At 50.2% G+C, this 25,043-nt stretch overlaps 4 protein-coding genes across 6 annotated transcripts; 2 read left to right on the top strand and 2 right to left on the bottom strand.

The window, feature by feature from the left end:
- Positions 1-304: 304 nt before the first annotated feature.
- On the top strand, positions 305-3,044 carry LOC100822612 (ABC transporter G family member 6). Its single transcript, XM_003561708.4, has one exon. The coding sequence runs from the start codon at positions 305-307 to the stop codon at positions 2,558-2,560; it is 2,256 nt and encodes a 751-aa protein (XP_003561756.1). The 3' UTR covers positions 2,561-3,044.
- Positions 3,045-6,419: 3,375 nt separating this feature from the next.
- Positions 6,420-8,670, bottom strand: LOC100822303 (heavy metal-associated isoprenylated plant protein 34). Its single transcript, XM_010230465.3, has 3 exons — positions 8,517-8,670; positions 7,661-7,742; positions 6,420-7,536 (listed from the first exon to the last, which is right to left on the bottom strand). The coding sequence occupies exons 2-3, from the start codon at positions 7,740-7,742 to the stop codon at positions 6,767-6,769; spliced, it is 852 nt and encodes a 283-aa protein (XP_010228767.1). The 5' UTR covers positions 8,517-8,670; the 3' UTR covers positions 6,420-6,766.
- A 5,709-nt stretch (positions 8,671-14,379) lies between these two features.
- On the top strand, positions 14,380-15,339 carry LOC104581804. Its single transcript, XM_010230467.3, has one exon. It carries the CDS (start codon positions 14,499-14,501, stop codon positions 15,087-15,089), a length of 591 nt encoding a protein of 196 aa, XP_010228769.1. The 5' UTR covers positions 14,380-14,498; the 3' UTR covers positions 15,090-15,339.
- A 579-nt stretch (positions 15,340-15,918) lies between these two features.
- On the bottom strand, positions 15,919-21,639 carry LOC100821677. 3 transcript variants are annotated; one of them, XM_010230468.3, is made up of 4 exons: positions 21,311-21,639; positions 20,442-20,505; positions 17,706-20,347; positions 15,919-17,566 (listed from the first exon to the last, which is right to left on the bottom strand). In XM_010230468.3, the coding sequence occupies exons 2-4, from the start codon at positions 20,463-20,465 to the stop codon at positions 16,540-16,542; spliced, it is 3,693 nt and encodes a 1,230-aa protein (XP_010228770.1). In that variant the 5' UTR covers positions 20,466-20,505; positions 21,311-21,639; the 3' UTR covers positions 15,919-16,539. The 3 variants fall into 3 exon arrangements, with proteins under 3 accessions (XP_010228770.1, XP_010228771.1, XP_014752171.1); XM_010230469.3 differs by having other exon boundaries at positions 20,442-20,496; XM_014896685.2 differs by lacking the exon at positions 21,311-21,639 and having other exon boundaries at positions 20,442-21,286.
- Between the last annotated feature and the right edge of the window lie 3,404 nt (positions 21,640-25,043).

Raw genomic sequence — 25,043 nt, 5'->3', positions numbered from 1 at the left:
TCTCCAGGTAAAATCTTTACAGTATCAGCCACCGATGCATGCTTGCTTGTTGAAGCCTCCCTAGTCCTCACTACTCCAATAAAAAAAATTGTGATCCGATAAGCTAGCATAGTGAACTCGTTTAACAGAGACCTGTTCACTGCACTTTTTTTTTCGGTTTGCTGATGCACATGAATTAGCTTGAGAAGAGTCGTAAACGTGCGTGTCAGTCTCAGCAGCACGTTCTTGAGATAGCTTCCTTAGCGATCCATATATACCCGAGAGCTCGCAACCAAGCCACTTGAGATACATTCCTTGGCGATCGATGGAGTCAGGCTGCGCCCGGCACGGGCCGCGCAACCACATCCTGCCTAGCAGCAGCGCAGGGGACCCACGCTCCAGTGACAGCTCCGGCGTCACCACCCTCGATCAGCTTGTCGCGCTCCGTTCACGCGGCTCGGTGACTACGGCCACCAGCAGCGCAGGCGACACGTCCCGGCACCTCGTCGTGGACGTGCAACCCACGGTTGACTTCGTCTGCCGCCCGGCCGTCCACTTCGTGCTGGCCTTCCACGACCTGACGTACAGCGTCAAGCGGCCGAGGAGCTCATTCCACCGGAGACGCGACAACGTCAACGTCGAGGAGACCGGCGCCGCTCGTCACGGCGAGCAGGGCCGCGCGAGGGCGGCGAAGAACACGCTGCTGGACGGCATCTCCGGGGAGGCGCGGGAGGGCGAGATCCTGGCCGTGCTGGGCGCGAGCGGCGCCGGCAAGAGCACGCTCATCGACGCGCTGGCCGGCCGGATCCAGCGCGAGAGCCTCCGGGGCGCCGTCACGCTCAACGGGGACGCCCTGGACAGCCGCCTGCTCAGGGTCATCTCGGCGTACGTGATGCAGGACGACCTGCTGTACCCGATGCTCACCGTGGCCGAGACGCTCATGTACTCGGCCGAGTTCCGCCTCCCGCGCTCGCTCGCCGCGTCCAAGAAGCGGAGCCGCGTGCAGGCTCTCATCGACCAGCTCGGACTGCGCGCCGCGGCCGACACCATCATCGGCGACGAGGGCCGGCGCGGCGTGTCGGGCGGGGAGCGACGCCGCGTGTCCATCGGCATCGACATCATCCACGACCCCATCATCCTGTTCCTCGACGAGCCCACCTCCGGGCTCGACTCCACCAGCGCCTTCATGGTCGTCAAGGTGCTGCAGCGCATCGCGCACAGCGGCAGCGTCGTGGTCATGTCCGTCCACCAGCCCAGCTACCGCATCCTCGGCCTCCTTGACCGTCTCCTGTTCCTCTCCCGTGGTCGGACGGTGTACTATGGAGCACCTGCCGCGCTGCCTCTGTTCTTCTCGGAGTTCGGGCACCCGATCCCCGACGGCGAGAACCCGGCCGAGTTCGCGCTCGATCACATCCGCGAGCTCGAGAGCACTCAGGACGGGACCAAGGAGCTCGTGCAGTTAAGCAAGTCGTGGCAGGAGAAGCCGTTGTCCCGTGCCGTCTCGGCGGCAAGCAGCGATAAGCCGTCTCTGTCGCTTAAGGAAGCCATCAGCTTGAGCATCGCCCGCGGCAAGCTAGTGTCCGGCACGAGCACTGGCAGCCCGGAGGTGGCCGCGGCGACAACCGAAGTGGCGACGTACGCGAACCCGTGGTGGGCGGAGGTGTGGGTGCTGACGCGGCGCGCCTTCACCAACACGCGGCGCACGCCGGAGCTGTTCCTAATCCGCCTGGGCGCGGTGGTGGTGACCGGCTTCGTCCTGGCCACCATCTTCTGGCGGCTGGACAACACGCCCAAGGGCGTGAACGAGCGGTTCGGCTTCTTCGCCATCGCCATGTCCACCATGTTCTACACCAGCGCCGACGCGCTCCCGGTGTTCCTCATCGAGCGCTACATCTTCCTCCGGGAGACGGCGCACAACGCCTACCGCAGGTCCTCCTACACGCTCTCCAACGCCATCGTCGCCTTCCCGCCGCTCGTCTTCCTCTCCCTCGCCTTCACCGCCATCACCTTCTTCGCCGTGGGGCTCGCGGGGGGCGCCGAGGGCTTCGTCTTCTTCGCGCTCATCGTGCTCGCCTCCTTCTGGGCGGGGAGCGGGTTCGTCACCTTCCTCTCCGGCGTCGTCCCGCACGTCATCATCGGGTACACCGTGGTGGTGGCCATGCTGGCGTACTTCCTGCTCTTCAGCGGCTTCTTCGTCACGCGCGATCGCATCCCGGATTACTGGATATGGTTCCACTACCTGTCGCTGATCAAGTACCCGTACGAGGCGGTGATGCAGAACGAGTTCGGCGCAGACCCCAGCAAGTGCTTCATGCGCGGGGTGCAGATGTTCGACGGGACGCCCATGGGAAAGCTGCCGGTGGCCACGCAGGTCACCGTGCTCAACGCCATGAGCAAGTCGATGAAGATCGACTTCAACAGCACCTCGTGCATCACCACCGGGACGGACATACTAGCGAAGCAGGCCGTGAACCAGCTCGGCAAGTGGAACTGCCTCTGGGCCACCGTCGCGTGGGGGTTCTTATTCCGGGTGCTCTTCTACCTCACGCTCGTGCTGGGAAGCAGGAACAAGCGGAGATGATGACATGGCCTGCAGGTCGATCGATCAAAGAAATAAATTTGAGTGGAGGCAAATGGTTTTAGTTGGGCATTTCTTGTTTAAATTCAAATTTTTCATGTTTTTCTTTCTTAGAAATTGATGAAGAGAACACTATTGCAATTTGAAAATTTGAGTTCATGTCCTATGCCTCTCTAGGTCACCTCATCTTTGGTCCGCCCCGAACGCGCTCTTTGATCGTCTGTCATGTGTGTTCGTGCCATGTGGTTTTGCTTTTGTAACGCAGCCATGTGTGGCTTTCCTAAATGTAACAAGTCTTCCCTTTGTCCCGACTCAAAACATTTAAAGTTTGATCAAATTTATAAAATAAGTATGTAGAGAATTCGAGGTGGACCTAACACACTACGAGAGGGCCTACTCACCTATACCAACTACTTTGGTGTAGTTGATTAGTCCCTTTTTATTTCTATTTACTTAGTGCAAGCTTCCGGGCGGCAGAGCCACTCACGTTAAAGCAAGTCTTGAATCCGGGCGGCTATGTCACTCACGTTGAAACAAGACCGTTGTGATTCCGGGCGAATCCGCTCACGTTAAATCACAACTTATATGCACTAAGTACTTAGAAATAACAAGGCCTAACCGGGAGACTTATATGAACAAAATAGTACTATATTGCTTTAGGAATATTAGTACAAGAGAGAGCATACACACCTTACACTTGCTCACACCTTGTTCTCCACCTTCTTCACTTTCTTATTCTCTACTACACAAGGTGTGAGGCAAGGGCCTCTATTTATAGGACTACATGGCCATTGGATTTTTGACATGTGTCAAAATCTTAGCCATTGATACAAAATATCTAAAGCCTTCCACACACTTCTACATAAATATCTAGATACTAGAAGGTTTCCTATTTATTTATTTTAAACTCCTATTCTAGAGTATTCCAAAGCTTCTTTATGCATATCTAAACACTAGAAGGTTCCCTCTTTTATTTATTTTATATTCTAGAGTATTCCATAGTAATGTCTTCTTTCTTGTAATATTGAGAACACTCTAGAAGCTTGCATTGTATTCTCCAACAAAGTATACTTTGAAAATATATATCATGATAGATCTAACAAAACTAATTTGAAATTGTAAATGTTGGTACACTTTTCTATACATTTAATCAAAGTGTAAAAAAGTTGATTCAGGACAAAACTAGAATTTCTCGCATCAACGAAGGTCTAGAGCAGTATCCAACAATTGTGGTCAGTTACATGCCCAAAGTAATGTAACTAGTATTTATAGGAATAATGGTCCAGGTTTTCCTAACTATAACACTGACACATGTTAAACAATGTTCTTTTTCTGAGGACATGTTAAACAATTTGGTGGCCTGCAGAGGCTCGATGTTCAAAAAAAATAGTGCCATTGTTGAGCTCGTCGGCCCGTGGGCTGTGTCCAGTGGGACAACAGCGTTACGGGCTAGGGGAGGTTTTCCTTTTCTTTTTTGCGGGTAGTGGGCTAGGGAGGTGAAGGGCTTAAGGCCTGATTTTAGTCCTCGTTTTTTTCTGGGAAGAAACCTCACAATACTACTCTAAAAAAAAGAAACCTCACAATACAAGTCGCAGCTACCCTTTAAAAAGAAGGTCCGTACGGATCGAGAGTTCGTGGAACCCTAGTCGCCGCCTGGAGAAAAGCCGCCGGTGTCGTCTTCTTCGGTTCCTCTCGTCTCCGGTAGCCTTTTGGCTATCAGGAGGTGAGGGGAACCACAGATCAACATCTGCCCATTGTCATACTACATATTTTATAAGGTTTTGTGTATTCTTGGCGACGGCGTCCTGACGGTGGAGACGACGACGCTCGGATTTTTGGTCTCCCGGCTCCATCCCCGTTCCGACATGGCTATCATGGTCTACTCCATGGAGTTTGTGGATCTCATGGCTCGTAATTTCGTGATTTTGGTCTTCTTCCTCGTCGCTTCGGCGATGATTCAATGGTTTGACAACTTGTCTTGCGAGGGGTGTGTCCCGGGCCACCGCGTATTCAACGATCTTAAGTTCTCACCCGCTGGGGTGGGCAGCTCATGCGGCTAAGTAAAACCTACAAGGTCAGTTCGGCTTATGCAGATTTGGTGTTCTACTGTTTCGTCACCAGAGATTAGGAGAAGCATCAAGATGCAAAAGAAGCAGCTATAGAAGTTGGTTTCAAAGATTTTTTTTATGTAACTTTCGGTTTATCTGAATCTTTGTTGTCGTTTTAATTTTTCGGATCAGATGTACTTTATTCGTTGAATAAATAAAGCCAGATCGTTGTTCTAAAAAAACAAGCTACCCCTAAAAAAATGTCACAGTTTGCACATTTCTTTGAGGGGGTGGCAGCTTGCACTTATTTTCTTATTTATGATATATACTTATAAAGTTTTGACTTGCTGGTCGTCAATTCACCTTCCATGCATCTCCTTCCGAGTACTGGCAACTGACAAATGGGCCTGTCCGAATCACACTGGCCTCATATTTTTTTCTATCGCTTCAAACTCCAATCTACTTCGGTATCTTCTTTCCTCTGCCGACCTCCTCCCCCAATCAACCCGCAACTGCCGCCTCTATTCTCCAATCCCCAATTCTCCGTCAGCCGGACTATTAAAGCAGAATAAATAGCAGTGACAAAAATCAATCAAACAACACAAAGTGTTATGTTCCAGTAGCAACGCACGGCCACCTTGCTAGGATACACAATGTTTGCAATTCCAACATGGGCAGCTTTCACGGGGTCACGGCCCCATGCAGCCCAACTTTGGTATCACAAGAGGCCGTCACGCTCCTCCCCGCGCCGCTGCTGGAGCCCCGGCCGTCACGCTTCCTGCTAATTGCTTTCTTCTTTGTTATGTCAGCATGTGCCTTTTTACTCCTTGACGATGTTAAACTCTTGTGAAAAAAAACTCTTGTGAATTTGAGCTCTTTTACAATACCCTGAAATTAATATGGACCCTTCTTTTTCTTCGATCGGATGGATGATCTCAACTCATACTCCAACGGTTGAAAAAGCTAGGGTAGATTGGATTTAGGGGTAAAAACGTAATCTGAAACGCAGTTAGAGGCAGGACGCCCATAACGCTATCCATACATTCAGCAAGTATGGAAGGCTGCTCTAGAAAAGCGATTCCACTCGATCCTTGTTAATTACTCATGGAAGGTGCCGCCGGCGACCATTTTCTGCCTGCACGGGAAGGACGAGTGGCCAGCCAGTAGGTCTACTCGCTCAGTTTCATAATTCTTGTTGAAATATTACATGTATCTAAACATATTTTAGAAATATATACATTAATTTTTAGGTAAATTTGAGACAAAAATTATGTCACCAAGGGAGTAGTTTTTTTTAGAGAACGGAGGGAGTAGTTAGCAAGGGATGGATTAACGAGAAAACTTGCTCGGTGATCACAGTGGCCGGGCCGACGGCGCTATTGCGATGGGAGGGCCAATGATGCAATATATTACATGTATCTAAACTGACTTGATGTTTTTAGTGAACAAGATGGTACCGTCGAGAACTCAAGATAGAACACGCGCGCAACGAAAACGAGATCGACGAAGATCTGGCATGCGTGAGCGATTCTGTTAAGCGGATTAGATACGGAGCCACCCGATAGAAAATAAAATTACAAAACTGCCCTTCTAACCGAATGGCCAGATTTTAGTGGCACTCCCACCTTCTCCACAGTAGTACGTACCATGTACCGTAAACATCTTCTGTGAGTTTACATCTTATCTTATGTACAGAGTACTGATTTTCTTCACCCTGCAAAAAGTATGTGGCATATGTGGAGCAACCGTGAAATTAATTTTCTTATAACTTATTGGAAAAAAGGCAAATTTGTTAAAAGATACGGACGCCAAAATTAAAGATCAGACAACCTAGCATTCTCATATAAGTTGAGCTTTACAGTACATTAGAGGGAGCAACCGCTTCACATTCATAAATTAACTACGCTAGTAATACATATCTATGGCCATATAACACGCGAACTAGACAACGACGCGATACGATCGTATTCATAAGACACACCAAGCAACCAAGAAAAGAAGAAGGAAAACCAAAACGCAAAAGGAGGTAGAAATTCACTAGTAGTAGAAGGTTTTCCTGCACGCCTCCTCAACTAAACGTATCCATTCGTGCGTGCTGTGCTCATCAAAGCACGGTCGCCAAGATTGTCAGATGACCCGTCGCGGTCGACGCGCGGCGCCATCACATGACGCTGCACCCGGCGCTGGGCTCCTCGTAGTACTGCGGCTGGTACGCCGGGTACCTGCCGTGCCCGCCGTACGGCCCGTACCCGCCGTGTTCATACGCGGGCGCGCCGTACGGCCCGTACCCGCCGCCAGGTGGCCCCCCATACGGCGGGGCGCTGTACCCCCACTCCGGGGCGGCGGCGACCGGCGGCGGCCAGATGGACGGCGTGGCCATCGCCTGCGGCATCATTGTCATGCCCGGCATCGGCGCTGGCATGGGCATCCGCATCGGCGCCATCGCCGTCATCGACGCCGGCTGATGCGCGTGCGGGCCCTCCATCCGTGACATGGCGGTCGTGGTCACCACCCTCGGCTTGTTGGCCTGTCCGTGTCCGTGGCCGTGGCCGTGGCCGTGGCCGTGGCCTTGGGCTTGGGCTTGGCCATGGCCGGCATGCTTGCTGATTCCCTCGTGGTCGTCGTCCATGTCGAACTTGACGTGCTTGGTCTTGTCCGGCTTGCCGCCACCGCCGCCGCCGTGGCTGTTGCCGTGTCCGTGTGACCCGTGGCCGTGGCCCTGGCTCTCCTTCCCGTTCCCGGGCTGCTTGGGCGCCGCCTTGGCAGCGCCGGGCTTCATGATCTGGTTCCCTCGGACGACTTGTATGTCGGTAATCACCTTGCCGGCGTCGGAGCGGAGCCTGTCGGAGACCTCCTCGGCGTCGAACGACCCGGACACCGTCACCGTGCTGCTCTTCTCGTCGTACGAGATCGACTTGATGTTTTCTCTGTCTGATATAGCAAAAGTGTAATTAATAGAGTGAATTTCTCAAGGGATAAACAATCATTTATGTTGCTAATTGCTGCTAGTATGGAAACAAGTGATTTGCACTTGGGATTTTGGGGGGAATTTAACCTTGGAGCTTGCAGAGGACCTTCCTGATCTTCTTGTAGCATCTGTCGCAGTCTAGGTCGACTCTCATGATGATTGTCGACATCTTACAAGAGATCAACAAGTAAAAACATATTGTCAGTGTCAGTCCAATATTATTTTTGTTCCATTCCCTAAAGAGATTGTTGCTTCAGTCCAATATTATTTCACCATTTGCTGCTAGTATGGAGTACTAATTTTCCAGAGAAGCAGAGGTGACTTTCATTTTCCAGAGAAGCAGAGGTCACTTTTCATTTTCCAGAGAAGCAGAGGTGAGTGGATTACAAGAATCCTAATTTCTTGGGAATATTAGCTACTTTCTGACATATCCCCGAATCAATATCTAGCTTGGTAGTTGGTCAATTTTACTAACAAAAGTATACATCAGTCGCTGCCTTGATCTCTACTCCACGTCTCCTACTTCGGTGCAGAGACACAGCACAGAGCTATGGCAACAAAAGGACAGTTAGTACACCAACTGACGTCTGAACATATTTGATCCTCTAAGTTTCAGAGGAACTAACTAAATCAAGGAGAAAAGAAGCGAAATAACGTAGCAATGGTTTCATTTCCCTCTTTCCAAATGAATGCAAAATTGTAGCATGACAAAGCTATTTGAAATACCATTACTAATCTCCTCTTCTCATCTGCTCAGTTCCGACAGTGGTGCAGGAAAATTCAATGTAAAAGTAGCAAGAGAGCAAACTAGTACAGTTGCTAAACTTTGGGGTTTCCCCCGTCGGAAACTAAAGAGAGGCTTAGATGTGATGTGAGCTATGAACTTACGATGAAGTGAAGGCACACACAAGAGAAAGAAGAAGTATGCCGGAGGAGCTCCTACCTTTCCTGCCGCGGATGTTCCAAGGTCTTGAACCTTAGCAGAAGCCGGAGAAGCTTTCTCCGGCAGGAGAAGAAGCGGAAGAAGCAAAGACGAGAGGGGGCAGTGGAGGGTGGGCAGTGCTTTTAAACTGGTGGCACGCAATCATGATTACCCGCTGTGACGCATGATCATTACCCGCAAACCACCAAAAATCTGCCGACACGTGGACCCTCCACCTTAAACCCAGTATGCAATTGCAATCCATATTGGCTCGGCCGGTGCCACGCCTTTCTTTCCTCCACCCGCGTAGCTCTGCTTTTCCGGCCCAGCGCCTCTGCTTTCTTTACTCCACCCCGCGTAGCACATCTCCGTGTTTGCTAAACAGTGTCCGAATGTATGCACGGTGTTGGAACTGTGTATGCGTAAAGTTTGCATTGTGCCGGTTCTCATAACAAAAAAGAAGTGTTTCCACATGCCTTCGCTATGCAATCCCACCACACACACACATCCTTACCTTACCTTACCTCGCTACCCGGAAAGCAACTGCCATCAAGCACAAAATTACAATATCTTACTAGTGGACACTGACGTATTCCACAACTGGCGTTTCCAAAATCGTCAGGCCGTTTCAAAAGCGTGTTATCTAACTAGGAGCGGCAGAGATCGGAGGAAGAAACAGGAGAGGAACTGCAGAGCTAGCTGTCACGGGAGCTAGCGGGTTTGGTTGAAGAGGGGTTGTTGGCCTTGGCCCATCGCGCGAGTGGGCGCATGTGTTTAGCTAGGGTTGCAAGTGTACCTGTACAAATAATGATGGATAATACAGTTACAGACTCTCGTCATGTCGATTTGGTAAGTTTACTTTTGAAGACTACCGATTTTAAATGTTGGTGTTGACGTTTCACTTTCAAGAGCAGGAACTCGATGCTATCTCTGTGGGGGAAAAGAAAAAGGCAACAACCCGTCAAGCTTCGCTCACAAGCAAGCGAGCAGCCTCCAGCTCCTACTACGGGTCCCTTTGTTTAACTGTTTGTTGGGGTTTCTACTTCAGTTTTTTGTGCTTTCAGCAATCTCAAAAACACTTCACATGTTTAAAAAGGAGATGTGCTTTTGAGATTGTTTCTAGCTGAGAAGCACGTCCGAAAATGCTTCTCAGCTTCATGTGTAAAAAGGAGATGTGCTTTTGAGATTGTTAGAAGCACGAAACAGAATCCCAAACAAACAGGGCTTATTTGGCTTCTAGGGACTACAAACCAAAAGCCAAAACAAACACCTCATTTGCAGCTAGCTGGAGACAAGAAGCTCTAGCCAAAATTGCACTACACACCACAAGCACCTATTTCGGTGCTTCTCTTTGTGGCTGGAGCTTGTACAAATTCCCACGCCCTAATACCCTTCTCACTTATCCTCTATTTACATCGTAAATGCCACCGAGCTCCCGAACCGTTTTCTTTCCGAGCCCGCCTCCTTCAGAGCATCTCCACGAGGTTCCCTAAAATCACCCATTTCCTAAAATGACTGTCCACATTCCCTAAAAATGCCCAAAATTTGCTCCAACAGTTTACCTATCTCATTGCCTATCCCTAAAATATTAGGGAATTTACCTACTTTCTCTCTCCTCTTCCCGTTCCCTAAAACGTGAAAAGCGAGCGCGCGAAGAAAAACCGCCCGTTTCCTTTCCCTTCCGCGCCTGCCTGGCTGCCCCGCCTCCTGCGATTCGGCCGCCGCCACTGCTCTCCGCCGCCGGCGGCCATGGCCGCGTCTCCGGATCCTCGCGGAATCGGCCCGCCTCCGCCTCCCGCTGCCTCGTCCGCGAAGAAATCGCACCAACGCCTCGGGTTGATGCCGCCGCCCGGGTCAGCGCCGCCACCTTCGTCCGCGCCTCTGGCGCCCTTCTCCTTGCCACCGCCGCCCTCCCACGGCCCTGCGCTGCCCTCCCACGCCCCTGCTCCTCCCTTCTCCGCCCCTGCCGTGGCACACGAGGAGGACCCGGCTACGCCTATGGCGTCGCCGCCGCCGTCCTCCTTGCTGCAGACGAGCGGCCGCCCGCCGAGGAAGACCACCGCCAAGCGCAAGGGCAGACCGGTCCCCTTCGTCTCCGCGAGCGCCCAAGGCACCGTGACCATGAGGCGGGGTCACGCGCGGCTGCGAGGCATGCGGCGCGTGCAGGTTCGCGGATGAGCAGCGGGCAAGGGGCGCGGCGGCTGGCTCGCGCGACGGGAAGGGGAGCATCGGCTTTGGGCTTGGGGGGTGGCGCTGTGCTGGAGTAGCATGGGGAGGAAGAAGACAGCTTTCCTGTGGCTGACAAATGGATCCGCTTCAACAGTGAGACAAGAAGCAAGATATAGAGAACCACTTTAGGAAACCTGTTGGAAAGGAGCACATTTTTTCTTAGAAATCCTTCTCTCTCCTGTCCCTGAAACTGATTTTAGGATTTTAGGAAATTAGTTCCAGGGAACCTCTTGGATTGGAGATGCTCTCAGTCCTTCCACGATTTCCTACCCTCCTCTTCGCGAGCGACGGCCGCGCCAGGGTCCGGGTGACACCGGGACGCCGTCGGCGCACCTCAGCCCCTTCCCAGCCATCCTCCGCCAGCTTGCCTCAGAGCCTCCCGACCAAGGCCTCGCCATCCTCCGCGTCCCCGTCGTCCGCCCGGAACCATCCGAACGCGGCCTGGGCCGCCTGAGATCTGCGTCGCCAAGACTCATCCAGATCCAGCCGGACCAGCCCCGCCCGGGCGCTTCACCGGCCCGCCCCTGCGGGATCCGCCTCGTCAACGCCCTCCATCAACCCCCTCCGCGCCTCCTCTGTGCCGCTGGTCCCTCTCCGTCGTCTGCCTCATCCCAAGCCTCCCCGTCCTCAGCCTCCGCTCATGCCAAGCGAACGAGCAGCCCCGCCTCCGATCCCCGTCCTCGTTTTATTGGAGTAGTACTTCTGTACTAGTAGATCTGAACCGTATTAGTTAAATGTGCAGTGCAAATGTATTTGTATGTTAGAATACATCTTCATTGCTTGCTCTCTGTCTGCAGTGAAGTTCACCGTTCTGAGGCTTATGTGTTATAAAAATCATATTATTGGATTCGTATTTTAAATTTTTTTCCAACGATATAAAATTTGTAACATATAATCTACATACAATTGGTCTAATCGTTGGTCAAAGTTCGACCTCGAAAAGCGTGGTCCATTTTTTGTGAAATGGAGGGAGTACTCTATGAAATAGCAACTCTCGCTGAATCTTCCAAAACACACGATCTCATGTAAATCCCATCAAAATTAGGTACTTTACACTTTAAACAACTCTTAAATTTGGTATTTGCATTTACATCAGCAAACTCAGCATTTGATTAAAATTTGCAGCAAATAGGGCATTTCAGACATTCCACTGGCATCCAGCTAGAGCCGCAGTTTCACTGCTACCCTAAACGAACAGCAAGTCAGATCCAACTCCAGCCTTCCAGCTCCAGCAGAAAATTAGCTTTTTCCGGCTACAGCTGGCTTGAGTTAACCTCCAGCCTAAACAAAGCCAGCCTGCTAGTACTACTCTGAGGCTGAGCAGATCTGCTGCTTCGTTCCTGATAGCATATTTGCTCGGGTAGGTCATCCACGAGGATGGACGCCCAAATAAGCCGTCGTGCGTGCACAAGCCGGAGATGCGTGGCCCCGAAACATACTCCATGTAAACTTCAGCACCGTGAAAGGGTTTAGATAAACTGACCGAAAGAGGGCAATCAAGTCGCCATTAAATCGGATAGACCGATAGATCGTGCTGAAGTCATGGAGCATGCTCATGTACGTGCGGTGCGGTCAATAATTCTCAACCCCCGCCAAAAACAAATCTCAATCCCGAAGGGGAAGAATTTGATGCCCTCTAGCTACACCCGCTCGTTCTTTTTTCCAGCGTTGGTTGTGTTTGTCCGCGAGACCCACTGTCAGTGGATGGCATGCTGACCGACATGCCTTCCACAAGTCGGTCCATCGGTCCATCCTCTCTTCTTCCACACACTTCTGCTCTATTCTGATTTCCCACTTCTTCCCTTTGGTTCTCTGAATCTGGTGCTGTAAGTTTTTCTTTTTGAGTGTTCGTCGGTTCAGGAGAGAATATTTTGGTTAGGGTTTACGAGAGCTATTATTGGTGGCAGCTTGGTGGCCTCAGTTGTGAGGGCATGGCAAACATGACAGTTTTGAGTCTAGAGAGCTGTCAGGGTGACGCTAGGGCGTTATAGGCGCTCTGCCATTCTTGGAGAAGAAGAGTGCGGCACGGCCATTTAGGCACGCGGCGGGCGCATGGAAGGAGCTGGAGGCTATAGGGAGGCGCGGCGATTCTGATTCTCTTACCGTGGTGCGGCACGCTGATGAGTTGCTTTCGTTCAGCGAACGTGTTTGTCAGTTAAGGGTTTTTCAATTATGTTCTTTGTTTTTGTTTGATTTATGTGGAGTCTGAATCTACTCCAGTGGGCACCTTCACTTAGGCGAATTACAACACGCATGTTAAATTTGATTTTCTTTTTTTAAGAAGAAGTTAAAGAATCTGATTTTTTTTTTAGAAACACCTGGCTTTATTGATTCGATGAACAAAGTAAAAGTGATCGAAAATGAAACGAAAAGCAACAACAAAAAGTATTAATGAACGACTAGAAAGAAGACCAAAATAACGAAAATACAAACCGCGAGATCCACTAGCTCCATGGAGTTATCGTGTTGACTACGCCATAAAGAGGATGGAGCCGGAAGAGCATTATTCCATACGTCGCCGCCTCCTCCACCACGATGCCGTCACGAGGACACGAAACCTCACAAAAAAGGTAAACAACTTACAGCCAGATGTTGATCTACGGTTCCTCTCGTCACCCGATGCTGAATTGGCGGTCAGAGAAGAACGCTGATTCGAAGGCTCTTGACGGCTAGGGTTCCACCGAGCTCTCGCCTAACGTAACTTTTTTTTTAGAATAACATGTAAGTTTATTCAAACACAAGAAACATTACAGGTACAATGCTTTGGATCATAAACTCTAGAAACTATAAGGTAACTCCTATAATTAAGAATTACAATGAAATCTCTTAAAGACATCTTCTTCGTGATATCATACTTTGCAACATGAAATTCTGTTGAGGCTTTAACATAGAGACTGCAATCAGACTGTAGCAGCAACATCATTACTGGTATCCCTGCACGAACTTGACAAGGTTTCGAAAACCCCTTGAGTCGCTCATAAAAAAAGATGAGAAGCCTTGAGCGTTGAACGTACTTGGGCCGGGGATGATCCCCTAAACGTGCAGGTCGTCGAACCGCAAGATCTTCATCAGAACACCAGAGAAGTAATTCAAAATTACAAAAGATACAACCAACAAAATCACCATGACACACTAACAAAAACTCAACATATACATATAAATGGACCTCTAAGTACATAAACCAATATCCACAAGATCGGGTACACTAAACCCACGGGAATTAAAAATCTCTAGCTCCGCAACAACGTCCGTTGAGACACCACCACAACAAAAGAAAAAACCAAAGTACCTTTGTTTTCGACGGCATCACAACCTCCACCATTGCGTTGCCGATCGAAACCAAACAATTGAAATAGTGAAACACTTATGTATATTCTTAGAAGAAAGGGAAGTTCCCCCACCTCGCAGCGCCAAGACGGCGGCCGGAGGCGTCCCCTGACGTAACCGAGGAAACCGGAAGAACAATCTGATGGCCTAGGAAGGCTCGGGATTCATAAAATTGCGTTTGTGGACCTCGTCGGCCCGTGGGCTGTGGCCAGTGGGCATTAGCGTTACGGGCCAGCCGACGTTCTTCATTCTTCAAGTTCGTAATTTTTCGTTCGATTTTATTCCCAATTTTCCTTTTTGTCGGAAGAAACAATTCACAGGCGTACAGCTTTCGCGGCCCCGTGCAGCGACCGGAGCCACGCATCCACCAATGAAATCTTATCCAGAACCACGAGGGGAACAACTCAGCCGCGCGAACATCAAGAGTGCTGGTGCACGCATGCACCCATGGGAGCCATGGCGACGCCGCTCTCCAGCCCCTTCTCCGTCACCACCCTCCGCGCCGCCCCGCTCCGGCACGGCCGCCTCCATGCGCTGCCGCTCCCTCCTCCCCGCGCGACCTCCGGCGATGACGCCCCCGCCGGGCCAGAGCCGTCGGCCAACACGGCCACCACCACCGCCGCCGGCGACGACGAGTTCGAGCAGCGCGTCCTGCGCATGAAGTCCCGCGTCGGGCCCAAGAAGCGGGGCAGCGCCGGGGCCCGGAAGAGGAAGGCCGCGGCGGAGTCCAAGGCCGTGACGCTCCCGCCCGTGCCGCTGCGGGAGCCCCGGTCGGCGCTCGGCCTGCCCGTTGAGTTCGGCTTCACCGGCTACAGCGAGCGGCTCAACGGCCTGCTCGCCACGGTCGGACTCACCGCGCTGCTGCTGGTGGAGCTCGCCTCCGGGAAGTCCCTGGTCAAGTACCACCAGGCGCCCACGCTGTTCCTCCAGGTGTACACCATCGTCGCGGCCGGCACGGTGTTCGTCAAGTACGAGAAGGAGCGGATCAGCGTCTGGCCGGGCCCGGCGCCGCCCAAGACGCCGACGGGCGGTGAATGACCGGCACGGCCCGGCGTCTTCGTGGATTTTGGTTCCGTTGGTACTGGTAGGATGCTTCCTTTTTGTAATTTACCTCCTGAGTTGACGTATTGGGTTTCGGCAAAGATGTGTTGTGAAAACTGAAATTTGAAATTTGGTTAACGATGCGAGATAAAAAAAAAAGGTGCTGTATATTTTTTTTCGTCATTTGCCTGATCTTAACTCCAATTTCCCCGCATGTTCTGAAATGGAATATTTCTTGAGGCTGTCATCCTTGAGACAACTCTGGCATTGCTTCCGAAATGCGTAATTGTTTGGACGCTTCAGAGAATGTGCTTCTAGATTAGAACAATCCACTTTATTTTCTTCCCTTGTTCTCTGATCGTCGTGAAGTGTATGTTTTCCATTAAATTTGTGCTTCGCGAATTGGGAGTTTCTCTTCGTCGGACAGTTTGCTATGGTAGCAGCAACGAAATGGAGGAGCGAAGAAATGCTGCCGTTGGCCACTTGGCCCTCAACCGTGGATCACGCTTTTGTGGATTCCACAAGAAAAACGTCGATTCCTTGCGCAGAAACGCACATGACTTCGTCCAATGCAGAGGACGCCAATGGTCTCCAATGTCTGTAGCTACATCTATCCACAGCCCCACGTCAAAGAGCCGATCATAATTTCCATGCCTGGCCCACATAACGGAAACTAAGCAGGCGACCGACCAACGCCAAGTCGCCAATTAAGTAGCCAGCGATGCAACCAATGAACATCGTAATTTTCGTCACATAGACTTGACTCACGCAAAGCGTCACATTGCCCACCTTGCGGCATACCTTTTCCACACCATGACGGGGTTCATAAAAAAAAGGGGGCAGTGCAAACCAAGCACGCCACACATTTATTCCATGGAAACCAGATTGCCCGGCGGTGTACATCCTTGAATTAAATTGCTAAATAAAAGTCGGGTCCAAGACAGCAACAACTCCTAACACCGAGCATCCGCATCCCACTATCCAGCAGCACGATGACACTATCCCATCTGCTTTGTCTAGACCAAAGAACCAAATTATAGAGACAAGCCAACTTTAATACACGAGGAGGCCCTACCAAATACCAATACCGTGCAAGAAGACTGCAAGTAGCCTTGGCCCAGAGAGAGACTTCTTGTTGCCCAGTTTAAGCCAAGCACTGAACATGGCAGACAGAGACAAGGCATCACTCGTTTGCTTTGAATTGGCGAGAATTATCGGTTACAGCCTCCATGCTAGCTTCAGTTTATGCAAGGCAGGAGCCAAGGCTGTAGATGCTAAACTGCAGCAGATCTCCTGAGAAATAACGAAACAAACAAACCAATGGAGGAAGAGGATATGGTTGCCAAATACTTCTTCACTTGGTTTAGAGAAGGAATAGTTGATCGGGAAGGCTACTATTTATCAGTCTAGATTCACTCATAGCCATGGCAGTTCCAGACTAGGTCAGTCAGTACCTCCTCTTCTTCGGTCTGCTGTCATTGGAGTTGCCATCACGCCACCCTTGAGGACCCCTGTGCCTGTAGCCATCTTCTTGCTCACCCCTAGCTCGGTGCTCCAATTTGTTCCTGAAGCGGCCATCAGCCTCCCGTTGAACGCCGTCACCTTCAGTAAAGTGCATGTCGCCTTCTCCATGGTACGACATCATCTCTTTATTACCAGTAGGGCTCTCTTCCAAGGATCGACGGTACGCTCTCCTCTCCCCAAACTTCCTTCTCTCTGCAAGTTCAGCCTCTGCATGTAGTTCAGCTAGTTGAGCAGGATGCAGAGATGGCTCAAAACCATCATCTTGCACACCTTGATGCATACCACACCTTCTTATGCCTCTCTCATCACGTCCTATCTGGTCGAAAGGTGAACCACGGCGACGGGTGTGGCGTTGATGAGGCAAGTAAGGTCTGTCAGTTCTGTTTAATGGTGGTGGTCTGTGCATCGCTTCAGGGGACCGTCCCCGATGGAAATGCATAGGAGCACCCCTTCTTTGCTCAGGTGAATGGCTCCTATCCCTACGAATAAATGGATGATCACCTAGTGCGTGCTGTGGGTGGTGTATGAAAAAGCTCTCTTCCATCATGTCATCTGGAAAATCTTCCATTTGACCATGTGCCAAGAGCCTAGGGTCCAGAATGTCTCTTCCAGAAAATCTGTCATGGTCCATATCTCTCATCAGGCAGCCAGACATCTGATTCGGTGGTGAGCGCAGCCGCCTATGTGGAACTCGGTGCAAATGACCAATGCCATTTTCAAATGGGCGTCTTCTGCCAATCAAAGGTCCATCCGTGAAGTCAATTTCAGACTCATCATTCATTCTCGGGCCTTGGAAATTCCTTGGATGGCCATGATATCCAGCACCACGACCACTGTAACGATGATCTGTCCTTCGTTGATTGATCATGTCAGATGCATGTCTGCCACCAGGATATTCTTCATTATGCTTCTCTCGCTCAGATTGCATGAACCTCTCCCATCTTTCATTCCTGCGGAGACAAAGTTAAAAATAACCTTCTGTAACACTAGTAAAAGGTAAAATCAGCAAATCTAAACACCATATGGATGTGGAAAATCCAGTCTGACTTAGTGCAGCATGACCAATAATAACAAAATCAAGAGTCATACCTATTCACACACGCATTCGCCACCTCTCGCCAATGTGATACATTAACCTGTCCATCTTTTTCATTCTGTACAGAAGATGTCATGCAAGAGTCAGGTTTGGATTTTTCGTGTTCTGACCCTTCACATGCCGACTTTGACTTTGTACATTCACTATGTGGTTGACTGCTAGAAGCTCCATCTAGATGTGAATCTTCAGCCAGAATAGAATCACTTGGGTGTAAATTAGAGGTTCTAGCAATCTCTTCGTTTCCTGTCCCATGCTCACTCTTTACAGCAACTGCAGCAACTTTTGCATTGCCCTCACTACAATTAGCAGCTTGTTTACCATCAGGAGACTGGCTCCTTTCGGATTTTATCATTGGGATTCTACTCTTCCCGGCACAGTTATCAAAAGTATTGTTAGATTGCCCAGTTGAAACTATTTCAGCCGAAGCTGAAGTTCCCAAAGCTGATGACATTTTGAGATCTGCTGAACTGGCAACTGTGGCAATCTTAACATCTTGCATGGCGACATCAGTATTATTCGGTGGGGAACTCTTATCTGATGCCAGCAACTGTTTGTCTTTGGACTTCTCGTTAACCTCACTTTCATGCTCTTCCTCACCTGAAAGAGTGGCAATAACATCTTTTGTGTTAACATGCTTGACATTGTCAATACCCTGCATATGAACCTTATTTTTCACGGATGAACAGTCATGATGCATATCAATGTCATCTTCTTTCCGATGCTCTGTGCTTAAGTTATTAGTCTCAGTGTTTTGACTGTTCCCTAATAACTCAACATGAGGATTGCTGGTAATTGGCAACTGTGAAACAACATTATCACCATCATCTGAACAGTCCATTGAAGCACTCCCTTGAGACATAACATCAAATGAAGCACGGTCCAGACAATTCAACACCAAAGATTTCGCTAGAGGTTTGGAGGAACTTCGGGATATATCACAAACTTTAGCACCACAAGACTTGTATGTCATATTTTCACGAGCATGAACATGACTAACTGTTGGTTCACAATCAGTACTAGCCTCAACAGGATTACAGCATGCAGGTTCTGAAGTATGAATGGTGGGCTGTCTAGCTGATTCACATGATCCAACAGCAGGTGCTATAATGGTGGGCTGTCCAGGTGATTCACATGATCCAACAGCAGGTCTGCCAACATTACCTTCCAAAAGCAATGATTTCGCAATCGATAATGCAGGCTGGCCACTGGCTGTTGCAATCACTGGACTCGGAGTATCTGCTGTGATTTCTTCTTGCTTGATAAATTTCTCGACATCAGAAACACCAGGCATATTCTCAGTGCAAACGACATCACATGACATGTTCGTTTGTGCAGGAACATTATCAGTCACTACCTCTAGTCCATTGTGGATACTATTGTTTCTAAGTATTTCAGAGTTCAAATCAAAGCTAGCTTCACCAAGCACTTGGTTTATATCGCCAGTTTTCTCAAATTCTGCACGATTGCTAACCAGCCCGACAGTTTGCTGTTCAAACAGGGGTGCCTTTTCTGCATTCTTTTGAATATTTTGCCACGAAGGTTCTTCAGGCTCTTTCTTCACCAAAGTACTGGGCATTAAATTCACATTTCCAGGAACTGTTGTTGATGGCAAAGTCATGCGAGGGTTTGCATTACAGGGTACAGGTTTCAAAATCTTCTCGACTGGTGATTTGTCAGACCCTGGTGTGGCAACCTCCCCACTCATCTTCTTTGCTCTTTCAACAGGTTCAGGTTTGAATATAGCATCAGGTTCACTTGGATCCTTAGGCTCATCTGTGTGATTACCAAATAGAGATAGACTGAGCTCAGGAGCAGGAGCAAGTCCTTTCCAGCTTATTCCGAGCACAGGCCTGGTTGGTGGTTTAAGTTGCAAATCTAAGGTGACATCATCTTCTCCACTCTTACAAGAAAATTGACATGTACTGGACAGGTTCACAGTACTGTCAATGTTTAGACTGAGTTCACTTCTTGTTGTAGAAATTGGTGCCACTAGGGGAACCTGAGCTTTCTGATGCTGAAATGTTCTATGATATAGTCCATTAGAGCTCGTCTGCATTGCAGGCAAGCCTTCAAGGTGATCAACTGGGTCCAATGACACATTAAGATCTAAATTAGATAGTTTTCCCAAACTACTGTTCGTAGGAGATTCCATGCTAAGTGTTGTTTGAATATCCTTGGGAGGTCTTGCTGAAGGAAAGATTGAAATAACCTGGTCTACTTTCTCTTTCTTCACAGGGGAACTATTATTGATTTTGGAATTTTCACGAGATGTTAACTGTAGATCTAAAGTCAAGAACTTCTCAGACTGTGATTTGACGATGGGAGCAACGCTCCTTCCTCTACCACTCTCTCCACAAGAGGGGTTCACGCTTGAGAAATTAAGTAGCACTCCATTCTTCTCACTCGCAAATGGAGAAACGGATTGATGGGGGACATCTGATTTAGATCGATTCAAGAAAGGCTCCTTGCTACAGCCTGCCCCTGCGGCTGAGACAGATATCCCCGTCGCTGTAGATGATGGCTTCATCGGGAGCACTAATCCAGATGGAACTGATTTGTCAGACAAGAAAACGGGCCTTTTCTTAATAGGAACACCAACAGCTGGCTCACCCAATCTCCGCGGATGACCGCAAACCTGCTCACGAACATCCACAATTTATGCACATAGAGAGGAGAAAAGAGACATCCAAGCAGTCAGAATTGACCTCCAACAAGGAGATTTCAAGTACCTCTTCCTTCTTGGCTACCGACATCTTGCAGTGTCGCAGATAAGCAGCAAGGAATCTTTGTTCTCTGGTACAAACTGTAGTCAGTCTCACCAAAAGAGGCAGGAACATAAAACAGCTCAAGAAAGCACAAGTAACGCATACCAACCGGGAATAGACCAGCAGAAGGTACGGAGAGATCGTAAGGAACTGGTAGTACTAGTAGGAGAAAAACCCTTCATTCCGTAACAAGATAAAAATTCTTCTAGTGCTGTATTGAACTATTAATTCAAAGGTGGTACTACGAGACTTTGATGTGATGTGAAGGACAAATCTGCAATTGTTAATGATGAACTGATGGTTCACTTACTGGCTACTGCTACTACCCCTATTACCAGTATTATCTACCAGCCAAAAGTAGCGATTCATTTGTGAAATACTACACCTCGATTCATTGACGGCAGGGCGAGCACAGCAAGATCAAAAATCATAACGAAATCATATAGAGCACTCTTGCTTCACACTAGCTATTAACTCTCGGCCAAAAAAAGAAGTAAAAGCGCAGCAGCATCCGAATAAGAACTCGCTTGCAACTCTGCCGTGTTGTGCCAAAAAGCACAACTCCAGACTTGACCCATTCACACGAGCTTTGCGGCTAGCGTGAGAGCGAAGCACCCCAATATGCCACTACGAACGAATTCACCAAAGGATAACTACTACCCAATACTACAACACTAATACCCCAAAACACGGATCAAATAAGCCGGTAAATCCCAGAGCAAGATCGATCTAGAAAACCCGGAGACAAATCCAATCTGCCACCGAGCCGCACTCAGAAAAACATGTCATGTAGCCAGCGAAATAAGAAGGAAATACTAGAAGCTTCGAAGTACCTGATCACCCCAGTCTCTCCAGAGCCGGAGAGAGCGCTCGCGCAGTGTAGCAGCAGCAGCCTAGAGTCTAGACAAGAAGAAGACGGCGGCAGGCTAGGCGGGCATTAAAAAGAGGGCGAGCAGTGGCAGCCGACGGCGACGCGGCAACCACTCCTCCCAAATCCCTTCCTCCTGCTCCTCCTCCTGCTCCTCTTCCAGGTCGCTTGCTCCGTTCCCTCACCAGTCCCTCTCCAACCAATCTCATCTGCTCCTGCCCTCAACCAAGAGAGATCCCTTGCCTCTCTGAGCGAACCAAAACGCAACTACCGCCGCCCCGGAAAATATATTTTTCTTTCCGCCTTTGGCTTGATTTTTATAAACCTATATCATCGGGGTGCGGCGCGTGCCCTCCGGGGAGGTTCGCTTCCCGAGTCCACGTCAGGGCCACTGACTGCTCGCGGGACCCGCGGATCCATCGTGTGGTCCGGGTGAGGAGAGGGGGGTTGATCTGGACCGTCCGTGGGAAAAAGGCAGGTGACGCCGGGCCAGCTGGGCCGCGCCGGGTTTGGCGTGGTCCTCCTTTTGTCCCCGGGCCGGACGGTTCCTGTTAATTTATTGATTGGGGGCCGCAACTGCCGCAGCGCGATTCGTGGGTGGGTGCACGCTATCAGAGCGCGGAAAGCGGTCGCGCCACGCCGTCCGTCAGGGCAACCCGCGTGAGCCCTTGCCTGCGTGCTGCTTGCCACGGCCGCGCAGGATACACACACGATGTGACGTGACCACTGGTCGGGCCGGGGCTGCTGCTGCTGCTAATGACCTACGGTGTATAACGGGCCAAGTGCGGCAGGAACGGAAGCACGGACTCGTATGCGGATCTTGCCAAGTGCGGCAGGAACGGCTTGTCCATCTCGCCGCGGGACCCGCCGGCTCCTCGGTGGAGTGTGGAACGTGGCTGGCTGGAACTGGAAGTCTCGGGTCCGCTGTACCAACGACGCATATACACGGCCGCACGAGACGCCCGCTGGACGAGAGCACGGCGCGGAAGATCGCGTTGAATAAAGTGGGGGCACGTCAAGCACTTTGGCAGCCATGATGCTCTGTAAAGGAAGTGAGCTGATGAAGGCGACGGAATTGGACGTGAGCGCTGAGGTCCGGCCGGTGCTCCTCCACCGAATCTTTTCGAGGGGGGTCCTCCCCGTCTTGTTGAGATGGGGAACAAAGCTGTCGGTCGATGATGGCTTCATGCGCATCTACAACATACTTCGTGTGATGGATATGGCATTCATCCGCGCGCGCGCGCGTGTGTGTGACAACTTGGTATATGGACAAAATATTTTTTTTTACAAAGGAAACATGTCAAATTTACTTATATGGTGTGTTCTCTCACAATGTCCTGACTTGCCAAATCAATCTGAAATTTGGTATAAATAGAAATGTCTGCGGACAAATGGACAAACAACATTGATTTAGCATGTGGCAGTGGTTGGCTATGCAAGTGAAAGGGCATTTCCCTTCCTAAAGATTTTGGTCGTGATGATAACATGTCTTGTGGACTAATGTGCGCTAATTATTTCAGATTTGATATCAAATGACGCAAGACGATTCGATGCCCTCAAGAAGGAAAGAAGCGTAGTGGAGTTTAACGGCTTTTAAATTTTATTGAGCCGTACGAATTCCGTCCTATGAAAAGAGAGTCCACAAGATAAGGTAATGGGTGAATCAATTTCACGTACACAAATACACATATTTGCACCCACATAAAGTCTGCCCAAAGTGAGAGAGAACAGAAATCAAGTGCCATTTGTTGTGTGTTCTTCCCAACCCCGGATGTTCCGGTGGACCCCCGGAACTTCTGCACAACGTCCAGCAAACGTTCGCAGTGCGTACTTCCAATCAAGAGAAAATTACTTAAAACTACCACAATTGGGACAACTGTCTAGGAAAACTACCTTTTTTTAATTTTTTGCAAATTGCCACCACTTTTGAGGCAAGCAGTACTCCCGCGCACTGATTCGTTGGTTGATCGCATTTTGACGGAAAAACTGACAGTTGGGCCCGCATGTCAGGTCCACGCTGGCCTAGGCGTCCACCATGGCCGGACCTGACCTCGACTTGGATCCGGCGGAGGAGCTCATGGCGGAACTGCCGGCTTCAGCGAGGTCGATCCTGTCCTTGCGTGCTTCATGGCGGGAGTCCGCCGTGGGAGGAAGAGGGCAGCTGACTCCGACGAGGCGGGGGGTGAGGTTCCCGCCGGCGGTCGAAGGCATTGTCGTGGCGGCGGGCGAGGAGCTCTGACCTATTTGAGCTCGTCTTCCCTACCTCCGGTCAGAGGTGCTAGCGCGCCATCTCCCTTTGTCCTCGCCCCTGACACCCCAGGTCCCGCCGCGTTGCTCCTCCGCCGCTAGGCGAGCTCCCCGTCGGCACCCCGCTCTGACCTCTTGCCCGCCCCGTAGCTCGGCCTCTGCTCGCGCCGCCCACGCCCCGCGCTCTCGTCGCCACCGGCAGGAGCAGTATCGCTGCTGGGCACCGCATGGCTCTCCCCCACGGGCTCTCGGCCGCCACCGCGTCTCCTTGACGCCGACGCCCTACTTGATTTGGGGGATGTCGCCTCCTTCGCCTTGTGCCTTCGCCGGAGGCAGCATGGCGATCTTCCTTGGCTGGCACAGCGACGCGTAGCGCGGAAAGTCACCTGTCGGAGCCTCCTCAAGGGCGACGGGGAGCTGCCGGAGTCCGAGGCGACGCGGGCAGGGGAACTGGCCGCCGGCGGTGTAGCATTTGTTGGGGTAGGGGAACCGGACCCAGAGCGTTGACGACCTCGTGGCAGAGGAAAAGTCCACGTTGAATCGAAAAAATAACACATTGGACCTGACATGCGGGCCCCACTGTCAGTTTTTCTGTCAAAATGTGATCAACCAGCAAATCAGTGCGCGAGAGTACTCTTGCCTCAAAAGTGGTGGCAATTTGCAAAAGAAAAAAAGGTAGTTTTCCTAGACAGTTGCCTCAATTGTGGTGGTTTTAAGTAATTTTCTCTCCAATTAAATTGCGGAACTTGGGCGAAACTTCCAGGGTCGGAGAACTTTTAGTGATTCCGCGGAAGTTCCGCACCTCGCTTCGCATCACATAAAGGTTAGATTTTGGGGACTTCATTTATATACCCCTTCGTCCCCAACGGGTCTTTGCCCGAGCACAAGCCAAGAACTGTCACTCTCTCACTTGAAGAACACAAGAACTTCATCTCCCTTGATCTCTCTCCTGAGTTGCTCCCCCAAGCCAATACTTTGAGGATAGGAGGAGAATAGCAAGATCTAGGGTTCATCAAATCAGAAAGTTGATTCCCCTTTTTCCTTTATGGATTTCATGTGTTTGGGGTTCTTGAGAACACTAGACGGAAGCGGTTGCCTCATGCTCATACTTGTGTTATTGAGCTTGAGGATTGGATTAGCAGCCTCCAATTGAGTTGTGAAGTGGTGTCCCAGTCAAGTTTGTAAGGGTTTCGTGTTCGCCCTCGAGGAAACCACTTAGTGGACCTCACCTCGCCTTTGTGGTGTTGCGAGAGGAGAATAGAGTGAGCATTTGTGGCGCCTCTACCTTTGTGGTAGATCACTCCTCCAAACGGAGACGTACACCTCTCAAAAGGTGGAACTCCAAAGTCAAATCTTCGTCTCCCGTGTTGTATCAATTTCACCCCTTTAGTTACTTGCAAGTTATATTGTTTATCTTGTTGCTTCGGTTAGTGCATTTCATATTAGGATTG

The sequence above is a fragment of the Brachypodium distachyon genome, chromosome 1 (assembly GCF_000005505.3).
Source record: "Brachypodium distachyon strain Bd21 chromosome 1, Brachypodium_distachyon_v3.0, whole genome shotgun sequence".
Lineage (NCBI taxonomy): Eukaryota > Viridiplantae > Streptophyta > Magnoliopsida > Poales > Poaceae > Brachypodium > Brachypodium distachyon.
This window is presented reverse-complemented; position numbering and strand designations above follow the sequence as displayed.